The sequence below is a fragment of the Anabrus simplex genome, chromosome 9 (genome assembly GCF_040414725.1).
Source record: "Anabrus simplex isolate iqAnaSimp1 chromosome 9, ASM4041472v1, whole genome shotgun sequence".
In the NCBI taxonomy this organism is placed as follows: domain Eukaryota; kingdom Metazoa; phylum Arthropoda; class Insecta; order Orthoptera; family Tettigoniidae; genus Anabrus; species Anabrus simplex.
In genome coordinates, this window is record NC_090273.1 from 18,536,779 (window position 1) to 18,557,855 (window position 21,077).

The window sequence follows — 21,077 nt, forward strand, 5'->3', positions numbered from 1 at the left end:
AAAACACTTCTGAGAAAGGGTACCTGACCTAAAGGGGAATACTAAACGATGAAGCAGAAAGAACGAGACAGTCCCGAGGAGAATTTACATTTAGAGATTACATCGAACAGCGTACAAAATTTAATTTACCAGAACAACAAAACGGGAACTGTCTCTTTGCAAAGATGAGGTGACTTACCAAAATGGCTAAGTCATATTAATTAAATTCGGTAGCTAAAGGAAACACGGGTACGCTTCGGCAAAGAAAATGAAACGAAACATTTAAAACTGAATACCAGAAAAGTGAAAAATAATAAAGTGCTTACCGGATGGCAGGGCCAAGAAGACCCATACCTTAGGAGGCGACCGTTCCCTTCACTGGTCGCACAGAAAAGACGCCTTCGCAGAGCCAGGCTCTAGCGACAACGCTTCTCTCCAGAAATTAGGAAATCTCACAAATGGCCAATGAGTGTCCGATTTTTTCCTTCACCTACTAATCACATTCACTTTTATTTACTCCAATTGGAGCACAGAAATTAGTGCTGACCAAGAACATTTGGGAATCCTCAAGAAATTATGAAATTGATGCAACTTTACGAAACCGGAAATCTCCCACGCCAATGTGGCGCGTGTGGTACAGTATGCACCAGAATTACCATGATGATTGAATAATTTTAAAATCATATTAACATCAAACAAATTAAACAATTCCAAAATTTACATACTGAGGAGAGACAAAAGGGAAAACAAATGAACAAATACATTACATATATACAATTTCATCACCATTTTCCGAGTCCAAATAATAGAATTGCAATAATCACAACAGTGTATCACCACCTCTCCTATCTTGCTGGCCAACATTCTGATGGTGATTTTTTTTTCCAACCAATGGGACTCAAACCAGCTAACCACAGTGTCAGACTATTATAGACTTGTTGCCTTAATAATCATGGCGACCTGGCGGGTAAGGCAAATTAACTGTCCTCTATTAAAAGTAGAACAAAAGTTCTTGGTTGTAAATCAGTTCATATGGCCCACTCTTATTAGGCCTTCTGCAGTCCTCCTTAGTTAATGTTGATACGGTTGTGAGAAGCACCTGCTCCCGCACTCACGCAGCTCCTCGTACTCAGCAAGGAAAGTTAAAGGACTAGGTTTGCAGAAGACAGAGAGAGAGATACCACGAACACCTGTTACATAAGGGAGAAGGCTGGCAGTGAGCACCTACATGAGATCAGTGTGAAATCTGGAAGAAGACAGCAAATGGTGAGGACTCAGTACACATGGTAAGGGAGTCGTCTCCTACCAGGAATATACGCCAGCCAACCAGTGGATGACAAACGACAGTCGTTCCGCGTGCAGCTGAATGCAGCGAGTGCTGGGCTGCGAAAGATTGTGCATTTCTCTTCGATTTCCTTCAAGTAACTTTCTTCTAGATCTCAACAAACAACTTAACATCGTGCGGTAGTACCATACTAACAAAATCAGATGGCGTCAGTGAAGGATGTAAGTGAAGATAGCTCCCGGTTCTCTTGCGAAATAATCGGGAATAAGTGTGGTGTAAACAAGAAGTGAGTGAAGAATGATATCCAGTGTGAAAAGTGTTTAATTTGGTACCATTTTCAGTGTATATGTAGTGCTGGTTTTGCTAAAAATGAAGATACTTGGACCTGTGTTAGCTGTGGCGAGAGCAATTTGAATAGCGGTAACAAACCTAGGTCTACAACGGTCAACGAATCGCTGGCGCCTCATTACTTGGAGGATGGAGGTAATGATAATGTACTTGTAATTCTCTCTTTATTGCAACAGGATTTACAAGCATTAAAAGCGGAGAATGAGATTTTAAAGGAGAAGGTACGTTTACTGGAATCGAAAGTACCGGTACCAGTAAACACTCAGAACACGGGTGGCTCCGTGAATTCTAGCGCGTGGTGTCAAGTTGCTTCAGATTCTAGGAGGAAAAGAGTACAGTTAAATAAGGACAACTTTGTAATTGACACTAAAAATAGATTTTCAGCCCTGAGGGAAGTAAGCGATACGCAAGGTATCCGCACGGGAAGCAGTCAGACGTATAGCGCAAGACCCGTTATGAGAAGCGGCAAAGTTAGGCCTAAAATCCCACACAGTGCACCGGCGAAAGTGTCGAACATTCTCATATTTGGTGATAGCCAGGCGAGGGGAATTGCGGAGAAAATGAACAATAGAGATATTGCAGCATCAGCTGTCATCTATCCTGGGGCCCCAATGACGAAGGTATTGGAAAACACGGAGCAGGCGGCAAGAAATCTCGGAAGTCGTGATGCAGTAGTGATCATCGGCGGGACGAACGACGTAGCTCACGACAACACTAAGAATGTCATTTCTGAACTTAAATGAACACTAGGTAAGCTGACTCACACTAACATCTTTGTAGTGAACGTGCCCCACAGGCATGATTTGATTAGAGACTCGTGTGTGAACATTGAAGTGGACAAAGTTAATACAGATATGATTAAAATTTGTAAACATTTTCGTAACACACAGGTAATTGATAGCAGCAGTTTCGAGAGACACTGTTACACAAAGCATGGCCTTCATCTAAACAATTCAGGTAAACAAGAGATAGCAAATATTGTTCTAGATTTTATTAATCTTAAGATATGTACTGTAAAAGAGGCAACTCCCTTGAGTTATAATACTGACCAGGAAAACTAGTAGAAAGAGCCAGCCGTACTTCAAGCTGGCTCAGCCAACTAGAAAATGAAACTCAGGAAAGTAACGAATTTCAAGTTAACCAATTGCAACAGTCAAGTTTTACGGAGGAAGGGGGTCTGAGATTGCTCTTGGTAAACTGTCAGAGTGTAGTAAATAAACAATTAAAATTCGGTACATTGATGGAATCTTATGAGACTGATGTGGTGATAGGAGTGGAATCGTGGTTGAGAGAAGGGGTGGGTAAAAGAGAAGTATTTCCAGAAGGGTACACAGTCTATCGTAGAGACCGAGGAGATAAAAAGGGAGGGGTGTGTGTGTGTGTGTGTTTATTCTGGTGAAGGAAACTTATTGTTCACATGAATGGTTTACCGATGAAAGGGATGAAATATTAGGGATAAAATTAATTTGTGATAATATGATGGAGGTGGGAATTATAGGAACATACAGGCCAGGAAGAGAGGAAAGGGACGTGGAAATATTTGAGAAAATAATAGATTATACTCATAAAAATAATAATGATGTGGTAATAATTGGGGGAGATCTAAACTTCCCTGAAGTTGAATGGAATGGAGCTACAAGTGAAGACCACGAACAGAAACTGGCAAATAAGTTAATCTGGGAGGGAGGATTTACACAAGTAGTACAAGAACCAACTCGTCTCAATAACTTACTAGATGTATTCTTGATTAAACCATGGGAAATTGTTGATAAAACTGAGGTAATTGAAGGAATAGGTGACCATAAGGCTGTAATAATGGATGTAGGACTGGTACCAAAAAGGCTTAATAAGAGGGTCACACAAGACAAGAAATTGTACAGAAAAACTAAAGTTGATGAATTTGGGACTTACCTTAAATCACAATTCAGTTGTTGGATAAGTGAAGGGAGTAATGTGGATACACTTTGGGCTAAATTCAAAGGAATCATTTGGGAAGGAGAGAAGAGATTTGTACATGTTAAGAAGGGTAAAATGACCTCAGACCCTGTTTATTATACAAGGGAAATAAGAAAAATAAAAATAAAATGTAGAATAGTAAACAGGAAAATCAAAGAAGGTAGGGAGAGTAGAGAAACTAGAAAACAGCTAATGAGGGAACTGAATAGAGTGAAAAAGGAAGCAAAAGAGAATTATATGAATGGCATTCTTCAAGAGCGTAATGACCACAAAGGGAAATGGAGAAAGCTCTATTCATATATCAGGAATCAAAAAGGAAAAGGAATCCAAATTCCTACAATGGTGGGAGAAGCGGGTGAACACTATTTAACAGATACTGAGAAAGCAAACCTATTTAGTAAGGAATTCAGATATTCAGTAGATGATTGTCAGGAGTTGGAAACCGAAACAGAAGATACAGAAGGAGAGACACAGAGGGAAACAAGAAGCTTCTCATTCACAAATGAAGATATTTCCACAGAAATCCAACTGCTTCAGCAAGGAAAAGCAGCAGGAAGTTATCAAATTACTGGGGGGGTGTTAAAGACAATCGGGTGGTACATAGTGCCTTATTTAGAATTTCTCTTTGACTATGTCATAAATAATAGTGTAATACCAAAGGAATGGAAGGAATCTATAATAATACCAATTTATAAAGGAAAGGGTGATAAAAGGAAACCAGAAAACTACTGACCAATCAGCCTGACCAGTATAGTTTGTAAAATACTGGAGAGTTTAATATCAAAGTACATCAGAGGAATATGTGATGATAAAAATTGGTTCATGAGGAGCCAGTATGGATTTAGAAAGAAATTTTCTTGTGAGGCACAACTGATGGGATTTCAGCAGGACATATCAGATCAATTGGATTCAGGAGGCCAGTTAGATTGCATAGCCATAGATCTTTCCAAAGCCTTTGATAGAGTGGAACATGGAATATTATTAAAGAAATTGGAGGGAATAGGACTGGACGTAAGGGTTATACGTTGGGTGAAAACATTTCTAAATTCAAGGGTTCAGAAAGTCAAAGTAGGAAATAATGTATCTCAGGAAGAGAAAGTTTGGAAGGGAATTGCACAGGGTAGTATAATCGGTCCGTTACTTTTCTTAATATACGTAAATAATTTAGGGAATAATATAACATCAAAAATAAGGTTGTATGCAGATGACATAATTGTTTATAGGGAAATAAATACTATTGAGGATTGTTCAGAATTACAAAGGGACCTTGAGAGTATCCAACAATGGGTTGAAGAGAATAATATGAAGGTTAATGGAGGCAAATCAACTGTTACAACATTTACAAACAGGAGTTTTAAAACTGAATTTGAATATACTTTGGATGGGGTAGTTATCATAAAAGATGGCAAGTGCAAATACTTAGGTGTAAAATTTGAAAGTAATTTGCACTGGAAGGGTCATGTGGATGACATTGTTGGGAAAGCATACGGATCATTACATGTCATAATGGGGCTACTTAAAGGATGCAACAAAGAATTAAAAGAGAAAAGTTACGTAAGTATGGTTCGTCCATTATTGGAATATGCAAACAGTGTTTGGGATCCTCACCAAGAATACCTAATAAAAGAAATAGACAGTGTGCAGAGGAAAGCAGCAACGTTTGTAACAGGGGATTTCAGGAGAAAGAGTAGTGTATCAGAAATGTTAAAGGAACTAGGGTGGGAAACTTTAAGTAAGAGAAGGGAGAAAACTAGACTTATAGGGTTATATAGAGCCTATACAGGAGAAGCAGCATGGGGAGATATCCGTGAGAGGCTTCAGTTGGAAAATAATTATATCGGCAGGACTGACCACAAATGTAAAATTAGAAGAAATTTTAGTAGAAGCGATTGGGGTAAATTTTCATTCATTGGGAAGGGTGTAAAGGAGTGGAACAGTTTACCAGGGGTAGTGTTTGATCCTTTTCCAAAATCTGTACAGATATTCAAGAAGAGAATAAACAGCAACAAAGAAAATAAATGAAATGTTAAGAGGGCATTCGACCAGTGCAGGTTAATGTAAATAAAAAAATGTGTGTGAATAAATTCATTCCATCCCCTAGTCTAAGGAGTTTGGACAGCCAAAGTAGGGGACTGGCTGTAGGGGTGAAGTACAGTGGGGACTTTGAGAGCCCTGGGACTGCTACGGTAGCTGTGAAGGCCCTTCAGGAACTCTGAAAAGTGGTGGCAAAAGGGGCTCTGGTTAAGACGCAGCAGGTCGTTATGCTACTTAGGTTCCAGAATAGGTAAAGGAAAAAAGAAAAAAGTAAATAAATGCAATGTAAATTTTAATCTTATACCAGTTGTACAGTATCATTTGAAGTAATTCCACATAAAGTATATCAGTTGACTATATTTGTAAGTAGTACAGGAGATATTATTAGTAGAATTTTGGAAACAATATAAATTTACTAAGGATGAGCTGTGTGTTTAATAGACAAAATTGTTAGCGTAAATTGTATAATATTGTATTATAGGAAAATTTTGTTCTCTTGTTAATTTAAAATTTAGTGCTTGACAATAATGTATTTTAGTGTACCATTTGCCACCGAGGTAGGCACCTCATTTGCAAATAAAGAGATTTTGATTTGATTTGATGACACCCTAAGTGGCCTCTCCAGAAAGAAGCTCTAAAAATGCAATACAACATGGTTCCTGTGCAAGCTTTCCCCGGAAGTAGCCGACAGAGTTGGTGCAAACATCACTGCTATTCTAAGCACCTCAATTTTTTCACTCAACTTTTCTATTTCAATTTTCTTCCTAGCATCTTCATTCTCCACTCTATTTCCTATCACAGTTTTTAGGAATTTCATTTCACTGGCTAGAATTTCTCTCTCCTGCCTTTTTGTAACTATCAAAATTTTGCTACTTGTGATATCAGTGTGTGATTCCCAGATAGTCATAGTTATGGGCATATGATACATTTTGTACATCACTTCCTTAAGCCCAGGAGTAGTTTCCTGAACACATCAACAATAGAAATGTAAATCCCCACACCACCTGGAATTTGTGAAAATTGGATAGCAACTGTTCCCTGGTTATGAGGAATCCTGGACTACATGGAAGTCAATAAACAATTGGGATTAGGAGATTCAAAGACAACCTAAAGAAACAGGGTTTCTTGGGAGAAGAACGCACCTTATGTGACTTCGGTGACAATACAGCTCTTTGTTCCTGTACTATGAGGGGGAGGAGGAGGAGGAGGAAGAAATAGTAGCAGTGATGTGCATGAATAGACAATAAATAAAAAGTGCTCTTACACTGTACTAGGCAACTGGAGATGGCTGAACAGCAAATACAATAAGCTCCATAAGCTATTACAGTAGAACCTCGATAATTCGAAATCGGTTAATTCAAAATCTAGAATAATTCGTAGAAGCTCTCGTTCCCAGAAACATGAGGTATGGTTTTGCATGTTATTTAAATTGTTTAATTCGAAATACGGATAATTCGGAATTTGAAGAAGAATGTCGGTCCCATCACCGAAAATCAGAGTATTAATTCAAAACTGCCTTTACATTTAAAAACATTTTTTAAAGAGTAATTTAATTTAAAAATTTCTCCATGTCATGAAAGAAAGCGTCTTCCGGAACGTGCAGGGGTAGCTTTCCACACTTTCACTCACTTCGGTGTGGCTACAGTGTGCTTGCTATGTGCTAAGTTCAAGTGAAATCGTAATTCTTTTTTATTCAGCGTTTTAAGGAAAGCCACAATATCATGTAGCAGGCAGTGTGCGGAGAAACATAATACGCGAACACTCGCGATGCCGACAGCTGGTGAAAAAGCATGGCTCTATAATAAATTCGTACGCACCGAACAATATTGTAAGTGCCGGTGAAACGGCATTTTTAATTTTTTAATGCCAATCCTAAGCGGACTTACGGTTTTAAAGGAGAGAAGTGCCAGGCAGGAAATCATACAAGGGTACGGGTCACTGTATTGTGTTATAATGCACATTGGAAGCGACATTTCCTTCCCTTGTCATATGAAAGTTCGATAAGCCACGATGTTCTATGGGCGTTGGGCACTTTCCGTGCAAAAATGCAAACGGTACAGTAATCTAAGAAATAAAGCATTTGCACAGAGGAGCCAGCATAATTTGGCCTCATCTTTGAATATTTTTTTCTTTTGTTGTGTGAGGTTATGTCTGCCAGTGTTTTATCCAAGTGCACTACTATATTTGAATAATATAAATGCACCTTGCTGGATACATTTTGGAAATAATGTTTTCCATGGCATTTGAAAAGTTTAAACTTTGAATCAAGGTGATTGCATCCATTAACTGGTCTTAGAATACTTTGTGGCGTGGCGAGATTTTGCCTGAATTACGAGACAAGGTGGCCATGGACAAGTGCCATGGTGGAAAATCATACAATAATTGTCACTGTACTGTGTTGTAATACAGACAGAAGAGAGACTTTCTCCCCTCATCATAGGCAAGTTCGATAAGCCATGATGTTTTAAAAGCATTGGGTATTTTCCGTGCAAGTTTCAAGGCATCTAACATGCATACAGTACAGTAATCCAATGAATGAAGCACTTGCACAGGGGAGCCAGTATATAAATTTCTCCTCCTCTTCGATTTAAAAAAAAAATTTCATTGCATGAGGTTATGTTTGTCGGTGAGTTATCCAGATGCATTATTTGAATACTGTAAATGCACCTTGTTGGATGGATACATTTTGGAATTGTATTTTTCGATGGCATCTTAAAGGTTTAATCTGTGAATCTGGGTACGACTGTACGATTCATAGATCTTAGAATACTTTGTGACGCCGCAAGGGTTGACATTTCTGAATTACGATTTGGTGGTTAATTCGAAATCATGTATTTCGAAGTCCGATTTTTTATTCTCAACGACTTTGAATTAACAAGGTTTTACTGTATAATTTAAAAAGTCTTGATAATTACCTTCCGTCTATTACTCATAGGCAACTCTGCTCCAGGATGAATTTTTAAAATGTGAGCTTTCCTCTTTGAACTGCTCTTGTAAACCTGCAATATAAAACATCTCTATTTCACATATGAGCATTATTAGTGTTATAATACATGTGACATTTAAGAACAGTCAGTGAATCTCACTACAATACAGAATGTACTTCTTTTAGGCCTATTTAACAAAAACAAAAATTGAATGTATTTAAAGGTATAAAATACAAGTCTGAGGTCGTAAAATCAATGTCGATGACAGCGAATTCACCATAACATTGGATATTTAATGGGAGAACAGCCTCAATAGGGCATGCTTTATTCTTAGACCAGTAAGGTAAGTGGTGATAGCTGACCAAGATAACAAAACAGGAAACATATTTCAGACTTGCACTGAACTCATTGATGATAGTAAATGAGAAGATTATTTTAAAATGAAATACAAATAAAGCAATGGAACAAACAAGAGTCAAATTCAGTCAATAGCAATCGATAATCGGATAATCCAATGTCTTTCTGCCCTTGTACTCAAACTGGGTCTACTTCTTGTAGTTATTTAATATTGTTCTTCACTTCATCAAAATAGATGCTTGCACTATGTGATATAATTGGCAACAGAAGTAATAACCAATTCAGCAAACTCATTACTAAATCAGAAGTAATAAAGCAGAAATTGAGCATATTACTGCAATAAAAGATTGTAGGAGACAAATGTCACCATCCTGAATTTTTTTAATAAACTCTGTTTTCTAACAGCGAGTCTCCAACATATGAAACTAGTATTTTAATGCTTGTGGGAGAAATGGAGAATTTAATAGCATTTCAAATTCATAAAACTCGTAATAATCAGTACCACTTGCGTATTGCCCTAGTAGTGCCAGAAAAATGTTGAAACTATAGAAAAGTCCACAATTCCTTAAGAAATATTCAAAATGTTGCATGGTTGTTGCAATGGCTGATGGAAATTTCTCCCTAATCATCATTCCAAGTGACTTAATTCTGATATCCTATATAAGAATGTAGACAGTATTCTGTGTTTAATAATAATTGCATTAAATTTAATTCTCAATGACAATAAGTTCTGTTTTAATATAATACAATTTCCAACAGTAGACATTTACATCCTGCAAAATAATCATTGCATATCAGTGAACTGTGCATCAAGTGGGGCAAACATAAAAAGGCTGTTGGACCCAGCAGTCTTGGAAAGCCCATTCTGATGGGAGCAGCAAGCCTTACGAGCTTCACTCCTTAGTTCTGAACTTCTTTGTGTGGAGCAAGCTCAGCCCAGACAAGCCCAGCCTGCTCATCTTACCCCTTTCATCTCTGTGAATGTCCAAGAAATACAATTTGGTTAGCTTACCTTGGATACGGGGATTGAGGATCAACTTGGAGACGTGCACGACAACGGTGATGAGTAGAGGAAGTAAGAAGAAAAAAGAGTTATCAAAATTGGAGACAAGGAACAGGAAATAGCAGAACATTTGAAATACTTGAGAAGTGCCTTTTACCACCAGGTACAGAGATTAATATGGAATCAAGATGTACCAACGAAGGCTAAAGAAGTAATGTACAAGGGGTATTAATCTATAATATATAACCTGGACAATGATTCAGGGAAATTAGAGTAGAGTACAGGCAATCGAAATGAAATTCCTGAGGAGTATGGTGCACAAGACAAGGTGAGAGCGAGTGAGAAATGAAGACATACAAAAACAGCTAAATGTGTAAAAACTAAATGACAAACTGGAACAGAACAGATTGAGATGGTTTGGTCATGTCAAACGGTTGAAAGAAGAAAGTTTTTAAAGTTTTTAAAGTTTTTTTTTTTTTTTTTTTTTTTTTTTTACAGTTTGCTTTATGTAGCACCGACAAAAATAGGTCTTATGGCAACGATGGTATGGGAAAGGGCTAGGAGTGTGAAGGAAGCGACCGTGGCCTTAACTAAGGTACAGCCCCAACATTTGCCTGGTGAGAAAATGGGAAACCACGGAAAACCATCTTGAGGGCTGCCGACAGTGAGGTTCAAACCCATTATCTCCCAATTGCAGGCTCACAGCTATATGACCCAGACTCCATAGAAAATTGCCTGGTACCGAAGAAAGACTACGAAGACAAGCACCAGAAAGATGACAGGGAAGAGAGGACGAGGAAGACCCGATGAAGGGATTCTGTGAAGAACAGCATAGGACAACGGGAACTGGACTGGAACAGTGTTGGATGAGGATTGGTGTTGAGACAGGACGAAGTGGAGAGGAACCGGGGTAATAATGATGACAATGACCTCGGGTATATTTTTACAAAACCAAATTAACTTAATCCACCATGCCACGGAGGAAGAAGAAGTAGAAGAAGAAAGAAAGAAAGAGAGTTTTCAACGCCAAGGATAAAATATTACCATTTCAGTGCAAACTTCGCTTTTAAAGGAAATGTACAGCAAGGTATCAATATGAATGCTTCTGAATACATGATTTTTCAGTAGATAGAGAAACTGCCTCAAAGAAGCATTCTATATCTTGATCACTATGGCACAAGAATGTTTTTCTGAATGCTGGCTTGTAACTGATGTTTGGAAATTGATATACTACAATCTATAAAATTAAAGCCCAATCAAGAACATTTCCAAACATGTATTGATTTTGTACCTGTGTCGATTAACCTTGCAAAAAGTCAACAATATTGGTATCCACCATGCTGTACACTCCCGTTGTCAGACTGAAAGGGTTTTCTCTACAGGTACATTTCTTACTCAGAATAAAATAAAGCATCTTAGTGTGAGCATATATCTTCTATGGAAACCACCACACCACGATTTCTACACATTTGATTTTCAATGAATAAAGGTGGGAACATAAAATGTGTTTGGAAATTTGGAGCAAAATTATGTTTCATCACTTTCTCTTACCTTCTCACAGTACTGACAGTAATAATCACGCGTTGTCTTAAGGATGGGCAGATTGAGCTCGGGTACAGAATCAGGACTAATGTCCGGATGACGTTTAGCCAAATGGTTCACCAACATTCCTCGACGTTTGAAGCCCAGCAGACACGTGTGACATTTGTAAATGAAGCGATGATAGTCATTTGGCGACACCTGTAACATAAAATTCAAAATAGCAAAAGCTGCAAGAATTTACACCCTAGAACAAGAGTATTCTGGGATAAAAAGAGTTTAGTATTTAACTCACATGAAGACATGGCATCCATAGTGACACGCTATCACAATTAATTCTAGTAATTTTTATGGCTGTTAGTATTATTCGAATATAGCCAATCATAACATGACCTGGCCAATCCTTGACTATCATCTAACATATTATATTTTCAACCTCATCCATACTGGTTCTTCACTAATATGAAGGTTGTTTCATAAGTCACAGCAACTGTGTTATACAGTCGGAAAAAGTAGAGGGAATTTAAATACACTTTGCTGGCGAGAACTAGTGTTTATAATGCACTTCTGGTATGGGCTAGAACAATTTTGTTACTTTCGTTGATCTGTCGCTTCTATCTCAGTTAGGTAAACAACGGATAACCACTTCACTCCTCATTTCCCTAGTACGCCTCTTCAGTGATGCCTAAGCCATCTATGACAACTAATGGTGGAACTGTTGAGGATTCAACCAACCTTCAGGATGAGGAAAAAAAACCACACACACACACACCCCATATATATATATTCATTCATTCAACTTCGCTAATCGGCCAACTAGGGACCACGATAAGCCTCACTTTACATTCTGGCATTTGTTCATCTTTCGCTTGATCCACATCGTCTTCATTAGCTCACTGTGTTTAGCACGACGTTCTTCTGTCCATTTAGCACCAGTTGCCCGTTTTTCGTCCTGGAAAGTCCCAAAAGTCGTGATGGCTGCTCTGAAAAGATTTTGGTCTTGTGCATCTTCTGCTTGTAGGCCCAGTTCTTGAAGATCTTTCTTGACATTAACGTACCATGGCATTGCCGTTTTTGGTTTTGCGTCAAATATACTGAAGATACGTTTCGTACATCGAGAGTCGATCATCCGTCGTATATGACCGTAGAAGCGAACTCTGCCTTTACGCATTGTGTCCGTGATCTTCTCTATCTTAGAGTATACTTCTTGCCTGGATTTTCTAATGCAGATGCCATTTTTGTAGTCTGGACCAAGTATGGTGTGTAAGATCTTTCTTTCTTTCTTTCTTTCCTCTCTAAATCCGCAAGCAAACATTTCTCGGACAGGATAAGGCATTCAGATGCATACAGTGATACTGGTTTGATGACAGTGTTGTAGTGACGAATTTTTGTGTTCAGGGAAAAGCACTTTTTGTTGTAAATGTTGCGGGTGGTTTGGAAAGTGACTTCCATTTTCTTGATTCTTGCTGCTATGGCCTCTTTGTCAAGTCCATTTTGCTGAATCCATTCCCCAAGGTATTTAAATTTACTAACACGGTTTATCGTTCCATATTTGGTGTTTAGTTGTGCCGTATCATCTTTGATATTTGACATTATTTCTGTCATTTGAAAGGAAATTTGTAAACCTGTTTGTTCTGCTACTTCCTTCAACACATTGATCTGTTCTGTTGCACTTTCGAAATTTTCTGCCATAAGGGCTATATCATCAGCGAACGCTAAGCAATCTATTTCCACTCCATTTTTCTTTGTCCCAATCCTTACGGGTTTGTAAAGGTTTCTTTCTTTTAACGTCTTTCGCCACTCCTGTATTACCTTCTCAAGTACGCAGTTAAACAAAAGAGGTGACAGCCCATCTCCCTGTCGAACGCCTGTCTTGATCTCAAAGGGTTCAGAGAGACATCCTTGGAATTTTACTTTGGATTTGGTATTGGTTAGTGTTGCCCTTATTATCGCCAGCAGTTTCTTATCGACTCCCATTTCTGCAAGGATGTTAAACAACCTAAATGCTTAGGTAAAAAAATAGCATAAAACAGTTCCATAATTAAGATTAAAAATTGTTAGTAAGGAACAATTAATTGGTGGGGGAGGGGGGGGCGTTGTTAGTTAAAGATTAAAGACTTATACAAATTGAAAAACTATTTTTTGAATTTAAAAGTCTCTGGTTTCATTCTATGTCACTGCACTGGTTATTTATTAAATTCGACGGTTTTTAGCATGATGCTCTTGCAAACTTGTCTTGGTTGTATAATGTTCCTTCTTTTGCTAGACCTTTCTTGTTTGTATCTCGTTACTGTCCGGTGGAGGAGATTATGTTTATTGTTGGTCGAATTATTCAGGTTTTGTTAAGTTGGATAGTTTGGAGTACGACCTGTAACCGGCAGAAAAAAATGCATCTGTTAATTAAAATTACCTAGGGGTGTGTTGTTTGCATTTTAAATAAATTGAAACTGTAAAAAAATTTCAAACTTACCTGTATCCAATTGTTCGGTTATACAAATTCTATTCGGAAATCGTTAAGTTTGGATGTTTGGTGTACGACCTGTAACTGGCAGAAAGGATGCGTTTGTTAATTGAGAATACCTGGGGATGTGGTGTCTAAAGGAATTGTTTGTACTGTAACAACTTTTAAACTTACCCCTGTCCAATTTGTTCTTGTTCCGATGTTTACGAGTTTGTATATATCTCTGCCGTCCTCGACCTTGTGTAGTAACCTCCGAAATCAGTCATCCACTCTGGGCCACATTTTGAGGTGTGTCACATTCTTACTTAATTTCAGTACATCGTTTTAAAATTAAGCGATCGTTTACTTCAGCTTTTATTTCTAGGTTGGTACCCCACTGTCGGCAGCCCTGAAAATGGTTTTCCGTGGTTTCCCATTTTCACACCAGGCAAATGCTGGGGCTGTACCTTAATTAAGGCCATGGCCGCTTCCTTCCCACTCCTAGCCCTTCCCTGCCCCATCGTCGCCATAACACCTATCTGTGTCGGTGCGACGTAAAGCAACTAGCAAAAAAAAAAAAAAAAAACCCACTTTATTTCTTATGAGTTAACTACTGCTATCGGCCATGTTATTTACATATTTATTACAGAAACAGGTTCTCTTTCATTTTTAATTGTGCTTGTAGAGCACCAGTTGAGTATTACTCATCGACGTCGATATCGAATGTCGGCAAGAGTGTTCGCTAGTGCACATAGTGAAAAATCTATATCAAAGATGATCAATCACATTTAATATAATCAATGGAGTGCATAAATAATATAGATAATGGAAAAAATTATGCACGCTTAATTGCTCATAATAACGGATGCATCAGTGATAGGGTTCTCGCTGTAACCAAAGGACAATACACAGTTTAATATAGGAATTTTCAAGGGTCAGAAAAAAAGCTGTCGTTATAACGGAGTTCTTGATACGTGCCGTACTCGCTATAGCAGACTTCTACTGTAGTAAAAATTTCAAATTGACATTGCAGTCTAACTGCAGTAAATGGAACGTTTTTTTATATCCCCAATTTTTAATCTGATTCACCCCAGTTCACAATACTAAACTTTGAAAACTTAGGATTCTGCCATTCCTACAGGCTTTGCAGATGGTTTAAGGAGCATTTCAACACACTATGACCCCTTCTCACAGTTTAAATTCAGTTAAGATGTTCACACAAGAAAACAAAATCAGTGTGCTTCATTGGCCTGGTAATTCTCCAGACTTAACATGAATAGAAAATTAGCAAATAATTGTGAAGAAGCATCTTAGGAAAATTGACTGTTAGACAGAAGAATGTTTGTTAATAAACCTAATAAACGTACGTGTGGTTCTGTGAAGAACTGAAAAGCATTTGAAATAAAATGGTAGTCAATGCCAAAATGTGTTCAGGAGATACAGTATATAATAGTGAATGTGACCTCCTTAGTGAACTGTATTTGCAGTTTCAGTAGCAAAGTGTGGGAATATTGCAAGTTTATCTTGTCCCAATTAATTTGCACAATACTGCAATATGCATGCTGAGCAAGTACTCTTTATAGCAACATTGAAATATTTAATCCTTTCTGCATTTGTTTGTTTTTATACCTGTGTTTACATAATATGAGTGTGTAGAAGCTTCATAGCTGATTCAATTGTTAAATCAGAAAGCCAAATTTGAACGGTTCAACTCCAAAGTACTACAGCTTTAACAGCTTTCAGTAAATGTCCTAAATGGTTTTACTAAGGTTTATCTGTGCTTGGAGTAGGAAACTACCAGAAAAGAGTCTTGTCTCAATTCCCATAGTGCTTTTTCTCAGTCTTGGACTTTGAATAGTTTCTCATGCTGGTGTGGACATTACGATAATGTGGGCTACTATACACCCAAATACACACTACTACTACTACTACTACTACTACATACTACTACCATAATGAATCAACAACAAAATTATAAATTCAAAGGAGTACTTTCTTTTTATTTTATATTTCATTATTCCTGTGAACCATGGAACCTTACCACAGTGGGAAGGCTGATGTGTCATAGTGCAGAAGGTAGCCGAGACATCGGGGCAACTATATCAGAAATGTATATGTTGAATAGTTTATCAGGATTGGGTAGCTGCCCTTTCAGAATAAGTAAGGATGACAGTTTGGATGATAAGACTAGAACAGCCTTATAATATTACCTAACCTAGCTTGGGATACTGTTATGAAACTGAAAGTAGTGGGAAGCTGTAAGCACATTCCCAAGAACATGCTTTGTGTGGGCTAGTAACAGTTGTTTCCTGCTGGGTAAAATAGTCCCCTTCGATGTTAGGCCCCTTAAAACAACAAGCACAAGCAACATTCCTCCCTAAAATGCGTATGGCTGGCAATTGTGTTTGCCATCCTGTTATCCTCAGCTGATTTTTTCACTGAATTCAATTTCCTAGTGAGATCCTTCAATCTCTCCTTAAGGGGCCCATAGACGTCCAATATTATTGCGCAATATTGGGGTTTGTGCAATATAATTGATAGTGTGTATTTAATGTTGAAGGGTTGTGCAATATATTGTACGAAATCAAAATAGTTTGAAATATATTACGCAAATCGCAAAATGCTGTGTCGTGTGTTGGCAGTATTGTGCAATATCGCGTCCTCCAGCCAGTTGGTATCAACAAGTGGGGGAGAACGTATCGTGATGGCCGACAAACAGGTGGAGAAAAAGTTTATTATGGAGTTTATCGAAGCCTTCCGGCTCTATGGGACGTTAAGAGCAAAGATTACAGTAATTGTGTTCAGAAAGGTAAACAGAACGAGGTGCTTATTGAGAAATATCGCAAAAAATTCTTGAACGCCGACAAAGAAGAAGTTATTTTTAAAAAATCAGTTCTCTGCGTACAAACTTCTGGAAGGAAGTGAAGCGGCTTCGTGGTACAGAAAATAGTGTTCACCAAACAAAATACCGGCATGGACTGACTATATATCGCCAAGTATATTGTACGTCTATGGGCGCTTTTGCACAATATATTGCACAACCAGCAATATTATCTCCACACGATTCTATTTATTGCACAAACCCGATTGTTGTGCAATAATATTATATGTCTGTGGGCAGCTAACAATATATTGTACAATCCATTTTGCACAATAATATTGCACGTCTATGGGCCCCTTTACTCCTGCAACCATTCGTAACTATTTCTTTCCAATCTGCACTTCCTTCTTAATCTCTTTATTTCCCTCTTATAAAAGCTCCTTACTATTCCTTACCACTTTTATTAAAGGTACAAACCTGTTTTCACACTCCTCAACAATTGCTTTAAGTCCATCCCATAGACAGTATACATTTTTATTTACCATTTTCCATTGATATTAATATCTTTTTTTAAAATTCCCCATTCCCCTATTTTACGATATTGCTTTCTATCACATAAGTGAAGTGCATCGTAGGAAGAGTGGAGTGTCTGATAGAAGTGACTTCAGAACTTTTTCTCCACCTGTTTGTCGGCCATCACGATACGTTCTCCCCCACTTGTTGATACCAACTGGCTGGAGGACGCGATATTGCACAATACTGCCAACACACGACACAGCATTTTGCGATTTGCGTAATATATTTCAAACTATTTTGATTTCGTACAATATATTGCACAACCCTTCAACATTAAATACACACTATCAATTATATTGCACAAACCCCAATATTGCGCAATAATATTGGACGTCTATGGGCCCCTTAAGGAGAGATTGAAGGATCTCACTAGGAAATTGAATTCAGTGAAAAAATCAGCTGAGGATAACAGGATGGCAAACACAATTGCCAGCCATACGCATTTTAGGGAGGAATGTTGCTTGTGCTTGTTGTTTTAAGGGGCCTAACATCGAAGGGGACTATTTTACCCAGCAGGAAACAACTGTTACTAGCCCACACAAAGCATGTTCTTGGGAATGTGCTTACAGCTTCCCACTACTTTCAGTTTCATAACAGTATCCCAAGCTAGGTTAGGTAATATTATAAGGCTGTTCTAGTCTTATCATCCAAACTGTCATCCTTACTTATTCTGAAAGGGCAGCTACCCAATCCTGATAAACTATTCAACATATACATTTCTGATATAGTTGCCCCGATGTCTCGGCTACCTTCTGCACTATGACACATCAGCCTTCCCACTGTGGTAAGGTTCCATGGTTCACAGGAATAATGAAATATAAAATAAAAAGAAAGTACTCCTTTGAATTTATAATTTTGTTGTTGATTCATTATGGTAGTAGTATGTAGTAGTAGTAGTAGTAGTAGTAGTGTGTATTTGGGTGTATAGTAGCCCACATTATCGTAATGTCCACACCAGCATGAGAAACTATTCAAAGTCCAAGACTGAGAAAAAGCACTATGGGAATTGAGACAAGACTCTTTTCTGGTAGTTTCCTACTCCAAGCACAGATAAACCTTAGTAAAACCATTTAGGACATTTACTGAAAGCTGTTAAAGCTGTAGTACTTTGGAGTTGAACCGTTCAAATTTGGCTTTCTGATTTAACAATTGAATCAGCTATGAAGCTTCTACACACTCATATTATGTAAACACAGGTATAAAAACAAACAAATGCAGAAAGGATTAAATATTTCAATGTTGCTATAAAGAGTACTTGCTCAGCATGCATATTGCAGTATTGTGCAAATTAATTGGGACAAGATAAACTTGCAATATTCCCACACTTTGCTACTGAAACTGCAAATACAGTTCACTAAGGAGGTCACATTCACTATTATATACTGTATCTCCTGAACACATTTTGGCATTGACTACCATTTTATTTCAAATGCTTTTCAGTTCTTCACAGAACCACACGTACGTTTATTAGGTTTATTAACAAACATTCTTCTGTCTAACAGTCAATTTTCCTAAGATGCTTCTTCACAATTATTTGCTAATTTTCTATTCATGTTAAGTCTGGAGAATTACCAGGCCAATGAAGCACACTGATTTTGTTTTCTTGTGTGAACATCTTAACTGAATTTAAACTGTGAGAAGGGGTCATAGTGTGTTGAAATGCTCCTTAAACCATCTGCAAAGCCTGTAGGAATGGCAGAATCCTAAGTTTTCAAAGTTTAGTATTGTGAACTGGGGTGAATCAGATTAAAAATTGGGGATATAAAAAAACGTTCCATTTACTGCAGTTAGACTGCAATGTCAATTTGAAATTTTTACTACAGTAGAAGTCTGCTATAGCGAGTACGGCACGTATCAAGAACTCCGTTATAACGACAGCTTTTTTTCTGACCCTTGAAAATTCCTATATTAAACTGTGTATTGTCCTTTGGTTACAGCGAGAACCCTATCACTGATGCATCCGTTATTATGAGCAATTAAGCGTGCATAATTTTTTCCATTATCTATATTATTTATGCACTCCATTGATTATATTAAATGTGATTGATCATCTTTGATATAGATTTTTCACTATGTGCACTAGCGAACACTCTTGCCGACATTCGATATCGACGTCGATGAGTAATACTCAACTGGTGCTCTACAAGCACAATTAAAAATGAAAGAGAACCTGTTTCTGTAATAAATATGTAAATAACATGGCCGATAGCAGTAGTTAACTCATAAGAAATAAAGTGGGTTTTTTTTTTTTTTTTTTGCTAGTTGCTTTACGTCGCACCGACACAGATAGGTGTTATGGCGACGATGGGGCAGGGAAGGGCTAGGAGTGGGAAGGAAGCGGCCATGGCCTTAATTAAGGTACAGCCCCAGCATTTGCCTGGTGTGAAAATGGGAAACCACGGAAAACCATTTTCAGGGCTGCCGACAGTGGGGTACCAACCTAGAAATAAAAGCTGAAGTAAACGATCGCTTAATTTTAAAACGATGTACTGAAATTAAGTAAGAATGTGACACACCTCAAAATGTGGCCCAGAGTGGATGACTGATTTCGGAGGTTACTACACAAGGTCGAGGACGGCAGAGATATATACAAACTCGTAAACATCGGAACAAGAACAAATTGGACAGGGGTAAGTTTAAAAGTTGTTACAGTACAAACAATTCCTTTAGACACCACATCCCCAGGTATTCTCAATTAACAAACGCATCCTTTCTGCCAGTTACAGGTCGTACACCAAACATCCAAACTTAACGATTTCCGAATAGAATTTGTATAACCGAACAATTGGATACAGGTAAGTTTGAAATTTTTTTACAGTTTCAATTTATTTAAAATGCAAACAACACACCCCTAGGTAATTTTAATTAACAGATGCATTTTTTTCTGCCGGTTACAGGTCGTACTCCAAACTATCCAACTTAACAAAACCTGAATAATTCGACCAACAATAAACATAATCTCCTCCACCGGACAGTAACGAGATACAAACAAGAAAGGTCTAGCAAAAGAAGGAACATTATACAACCAAGACAAGTTTGCAAGAGCATCATGCTAAAAACCGTCGAATTTAATAAATAACCAGTGCAGTGACATAGAATGAAACCAGAGACTTTTAAATTCAAAAAATAGTTTTTCAATTTGTATAAGTCTTTAATCTTTAACTAACAACGCCCCCCCCTCCCCCACCAATTAATTGTTCCTTACTAACAATTTTTAATCTTAATTATGGAACTGTTTTATGCTATTTTTTTACCTAAGCATTACGTGAAACAGCTGATGATGATTGCTAAGCAATCGAAACATGTACTGTAAGTTTTAATGACAAAAATTTATCCAAAGGCTAAAAAAAATAAAATAAAAGGAAAGTATCGATCAGGTGGAACCTTTTTCATTAGTTAACTCGACAATTGAAAGACGCAGATGCCTGTCCACTTCCCGGATTTTGTCTTCATTAGTAAGTGATTTCACAACTTTTTCAGTATCTATAATGGGGATACCATAAGACAAATATCGTCGTTGCCGGGACGAAACCTCCTATGTGTTAATATTTTTGGAGATATACTGACCCGCAGCACATACGTTATGAAGAGCGAGAATACCTTGACAACTGTCACACAATATTGCACCTTAGATGACAGAACCTTACCGGCCGAAGTTCTAAGCTAAAATATTTCACATAGGAGGTTTTGTCCCGGCAACGATGATATGCACCATGCTAGTCAACTTCACACGATTATGTTCCTAATCCTTACATAGTCTATTCATGCGATATTCGCTACCCTTCACTGTGTCATTTAACAAAATAAATTTC

At 37.8% G+C, this 21,077-nt stretch overlaps 1 protein-coding gene across 1 annotated transcript in view; it reads right to left on the reverse strand.

The window, feature by feature from the left end:
• Nucleotides 1-21,077, reverse strand: part of LOC136881077 (PR domain zinc finger protein 10) — a 312,840-nt gene that overhangs the window by 51,264 nt on the left and 240,499 nt on the right. Inside the window, exons 22-23 of the mRNA XM_067153695.2 lie at nt 11,441-11,629; nt 8,518-8,601 (exon numbers count right to left, since the gene is read on the reverse strand). Coding sequence (XP_067009796.2) covers nt 8,518-8,601; nt 11,441-11,629 — 273 coding nt within the window. The remainder of the gene's footprint in view (nt 1-8,517; nt 8,602-11,440; nt 11,630-21,077) is intronic.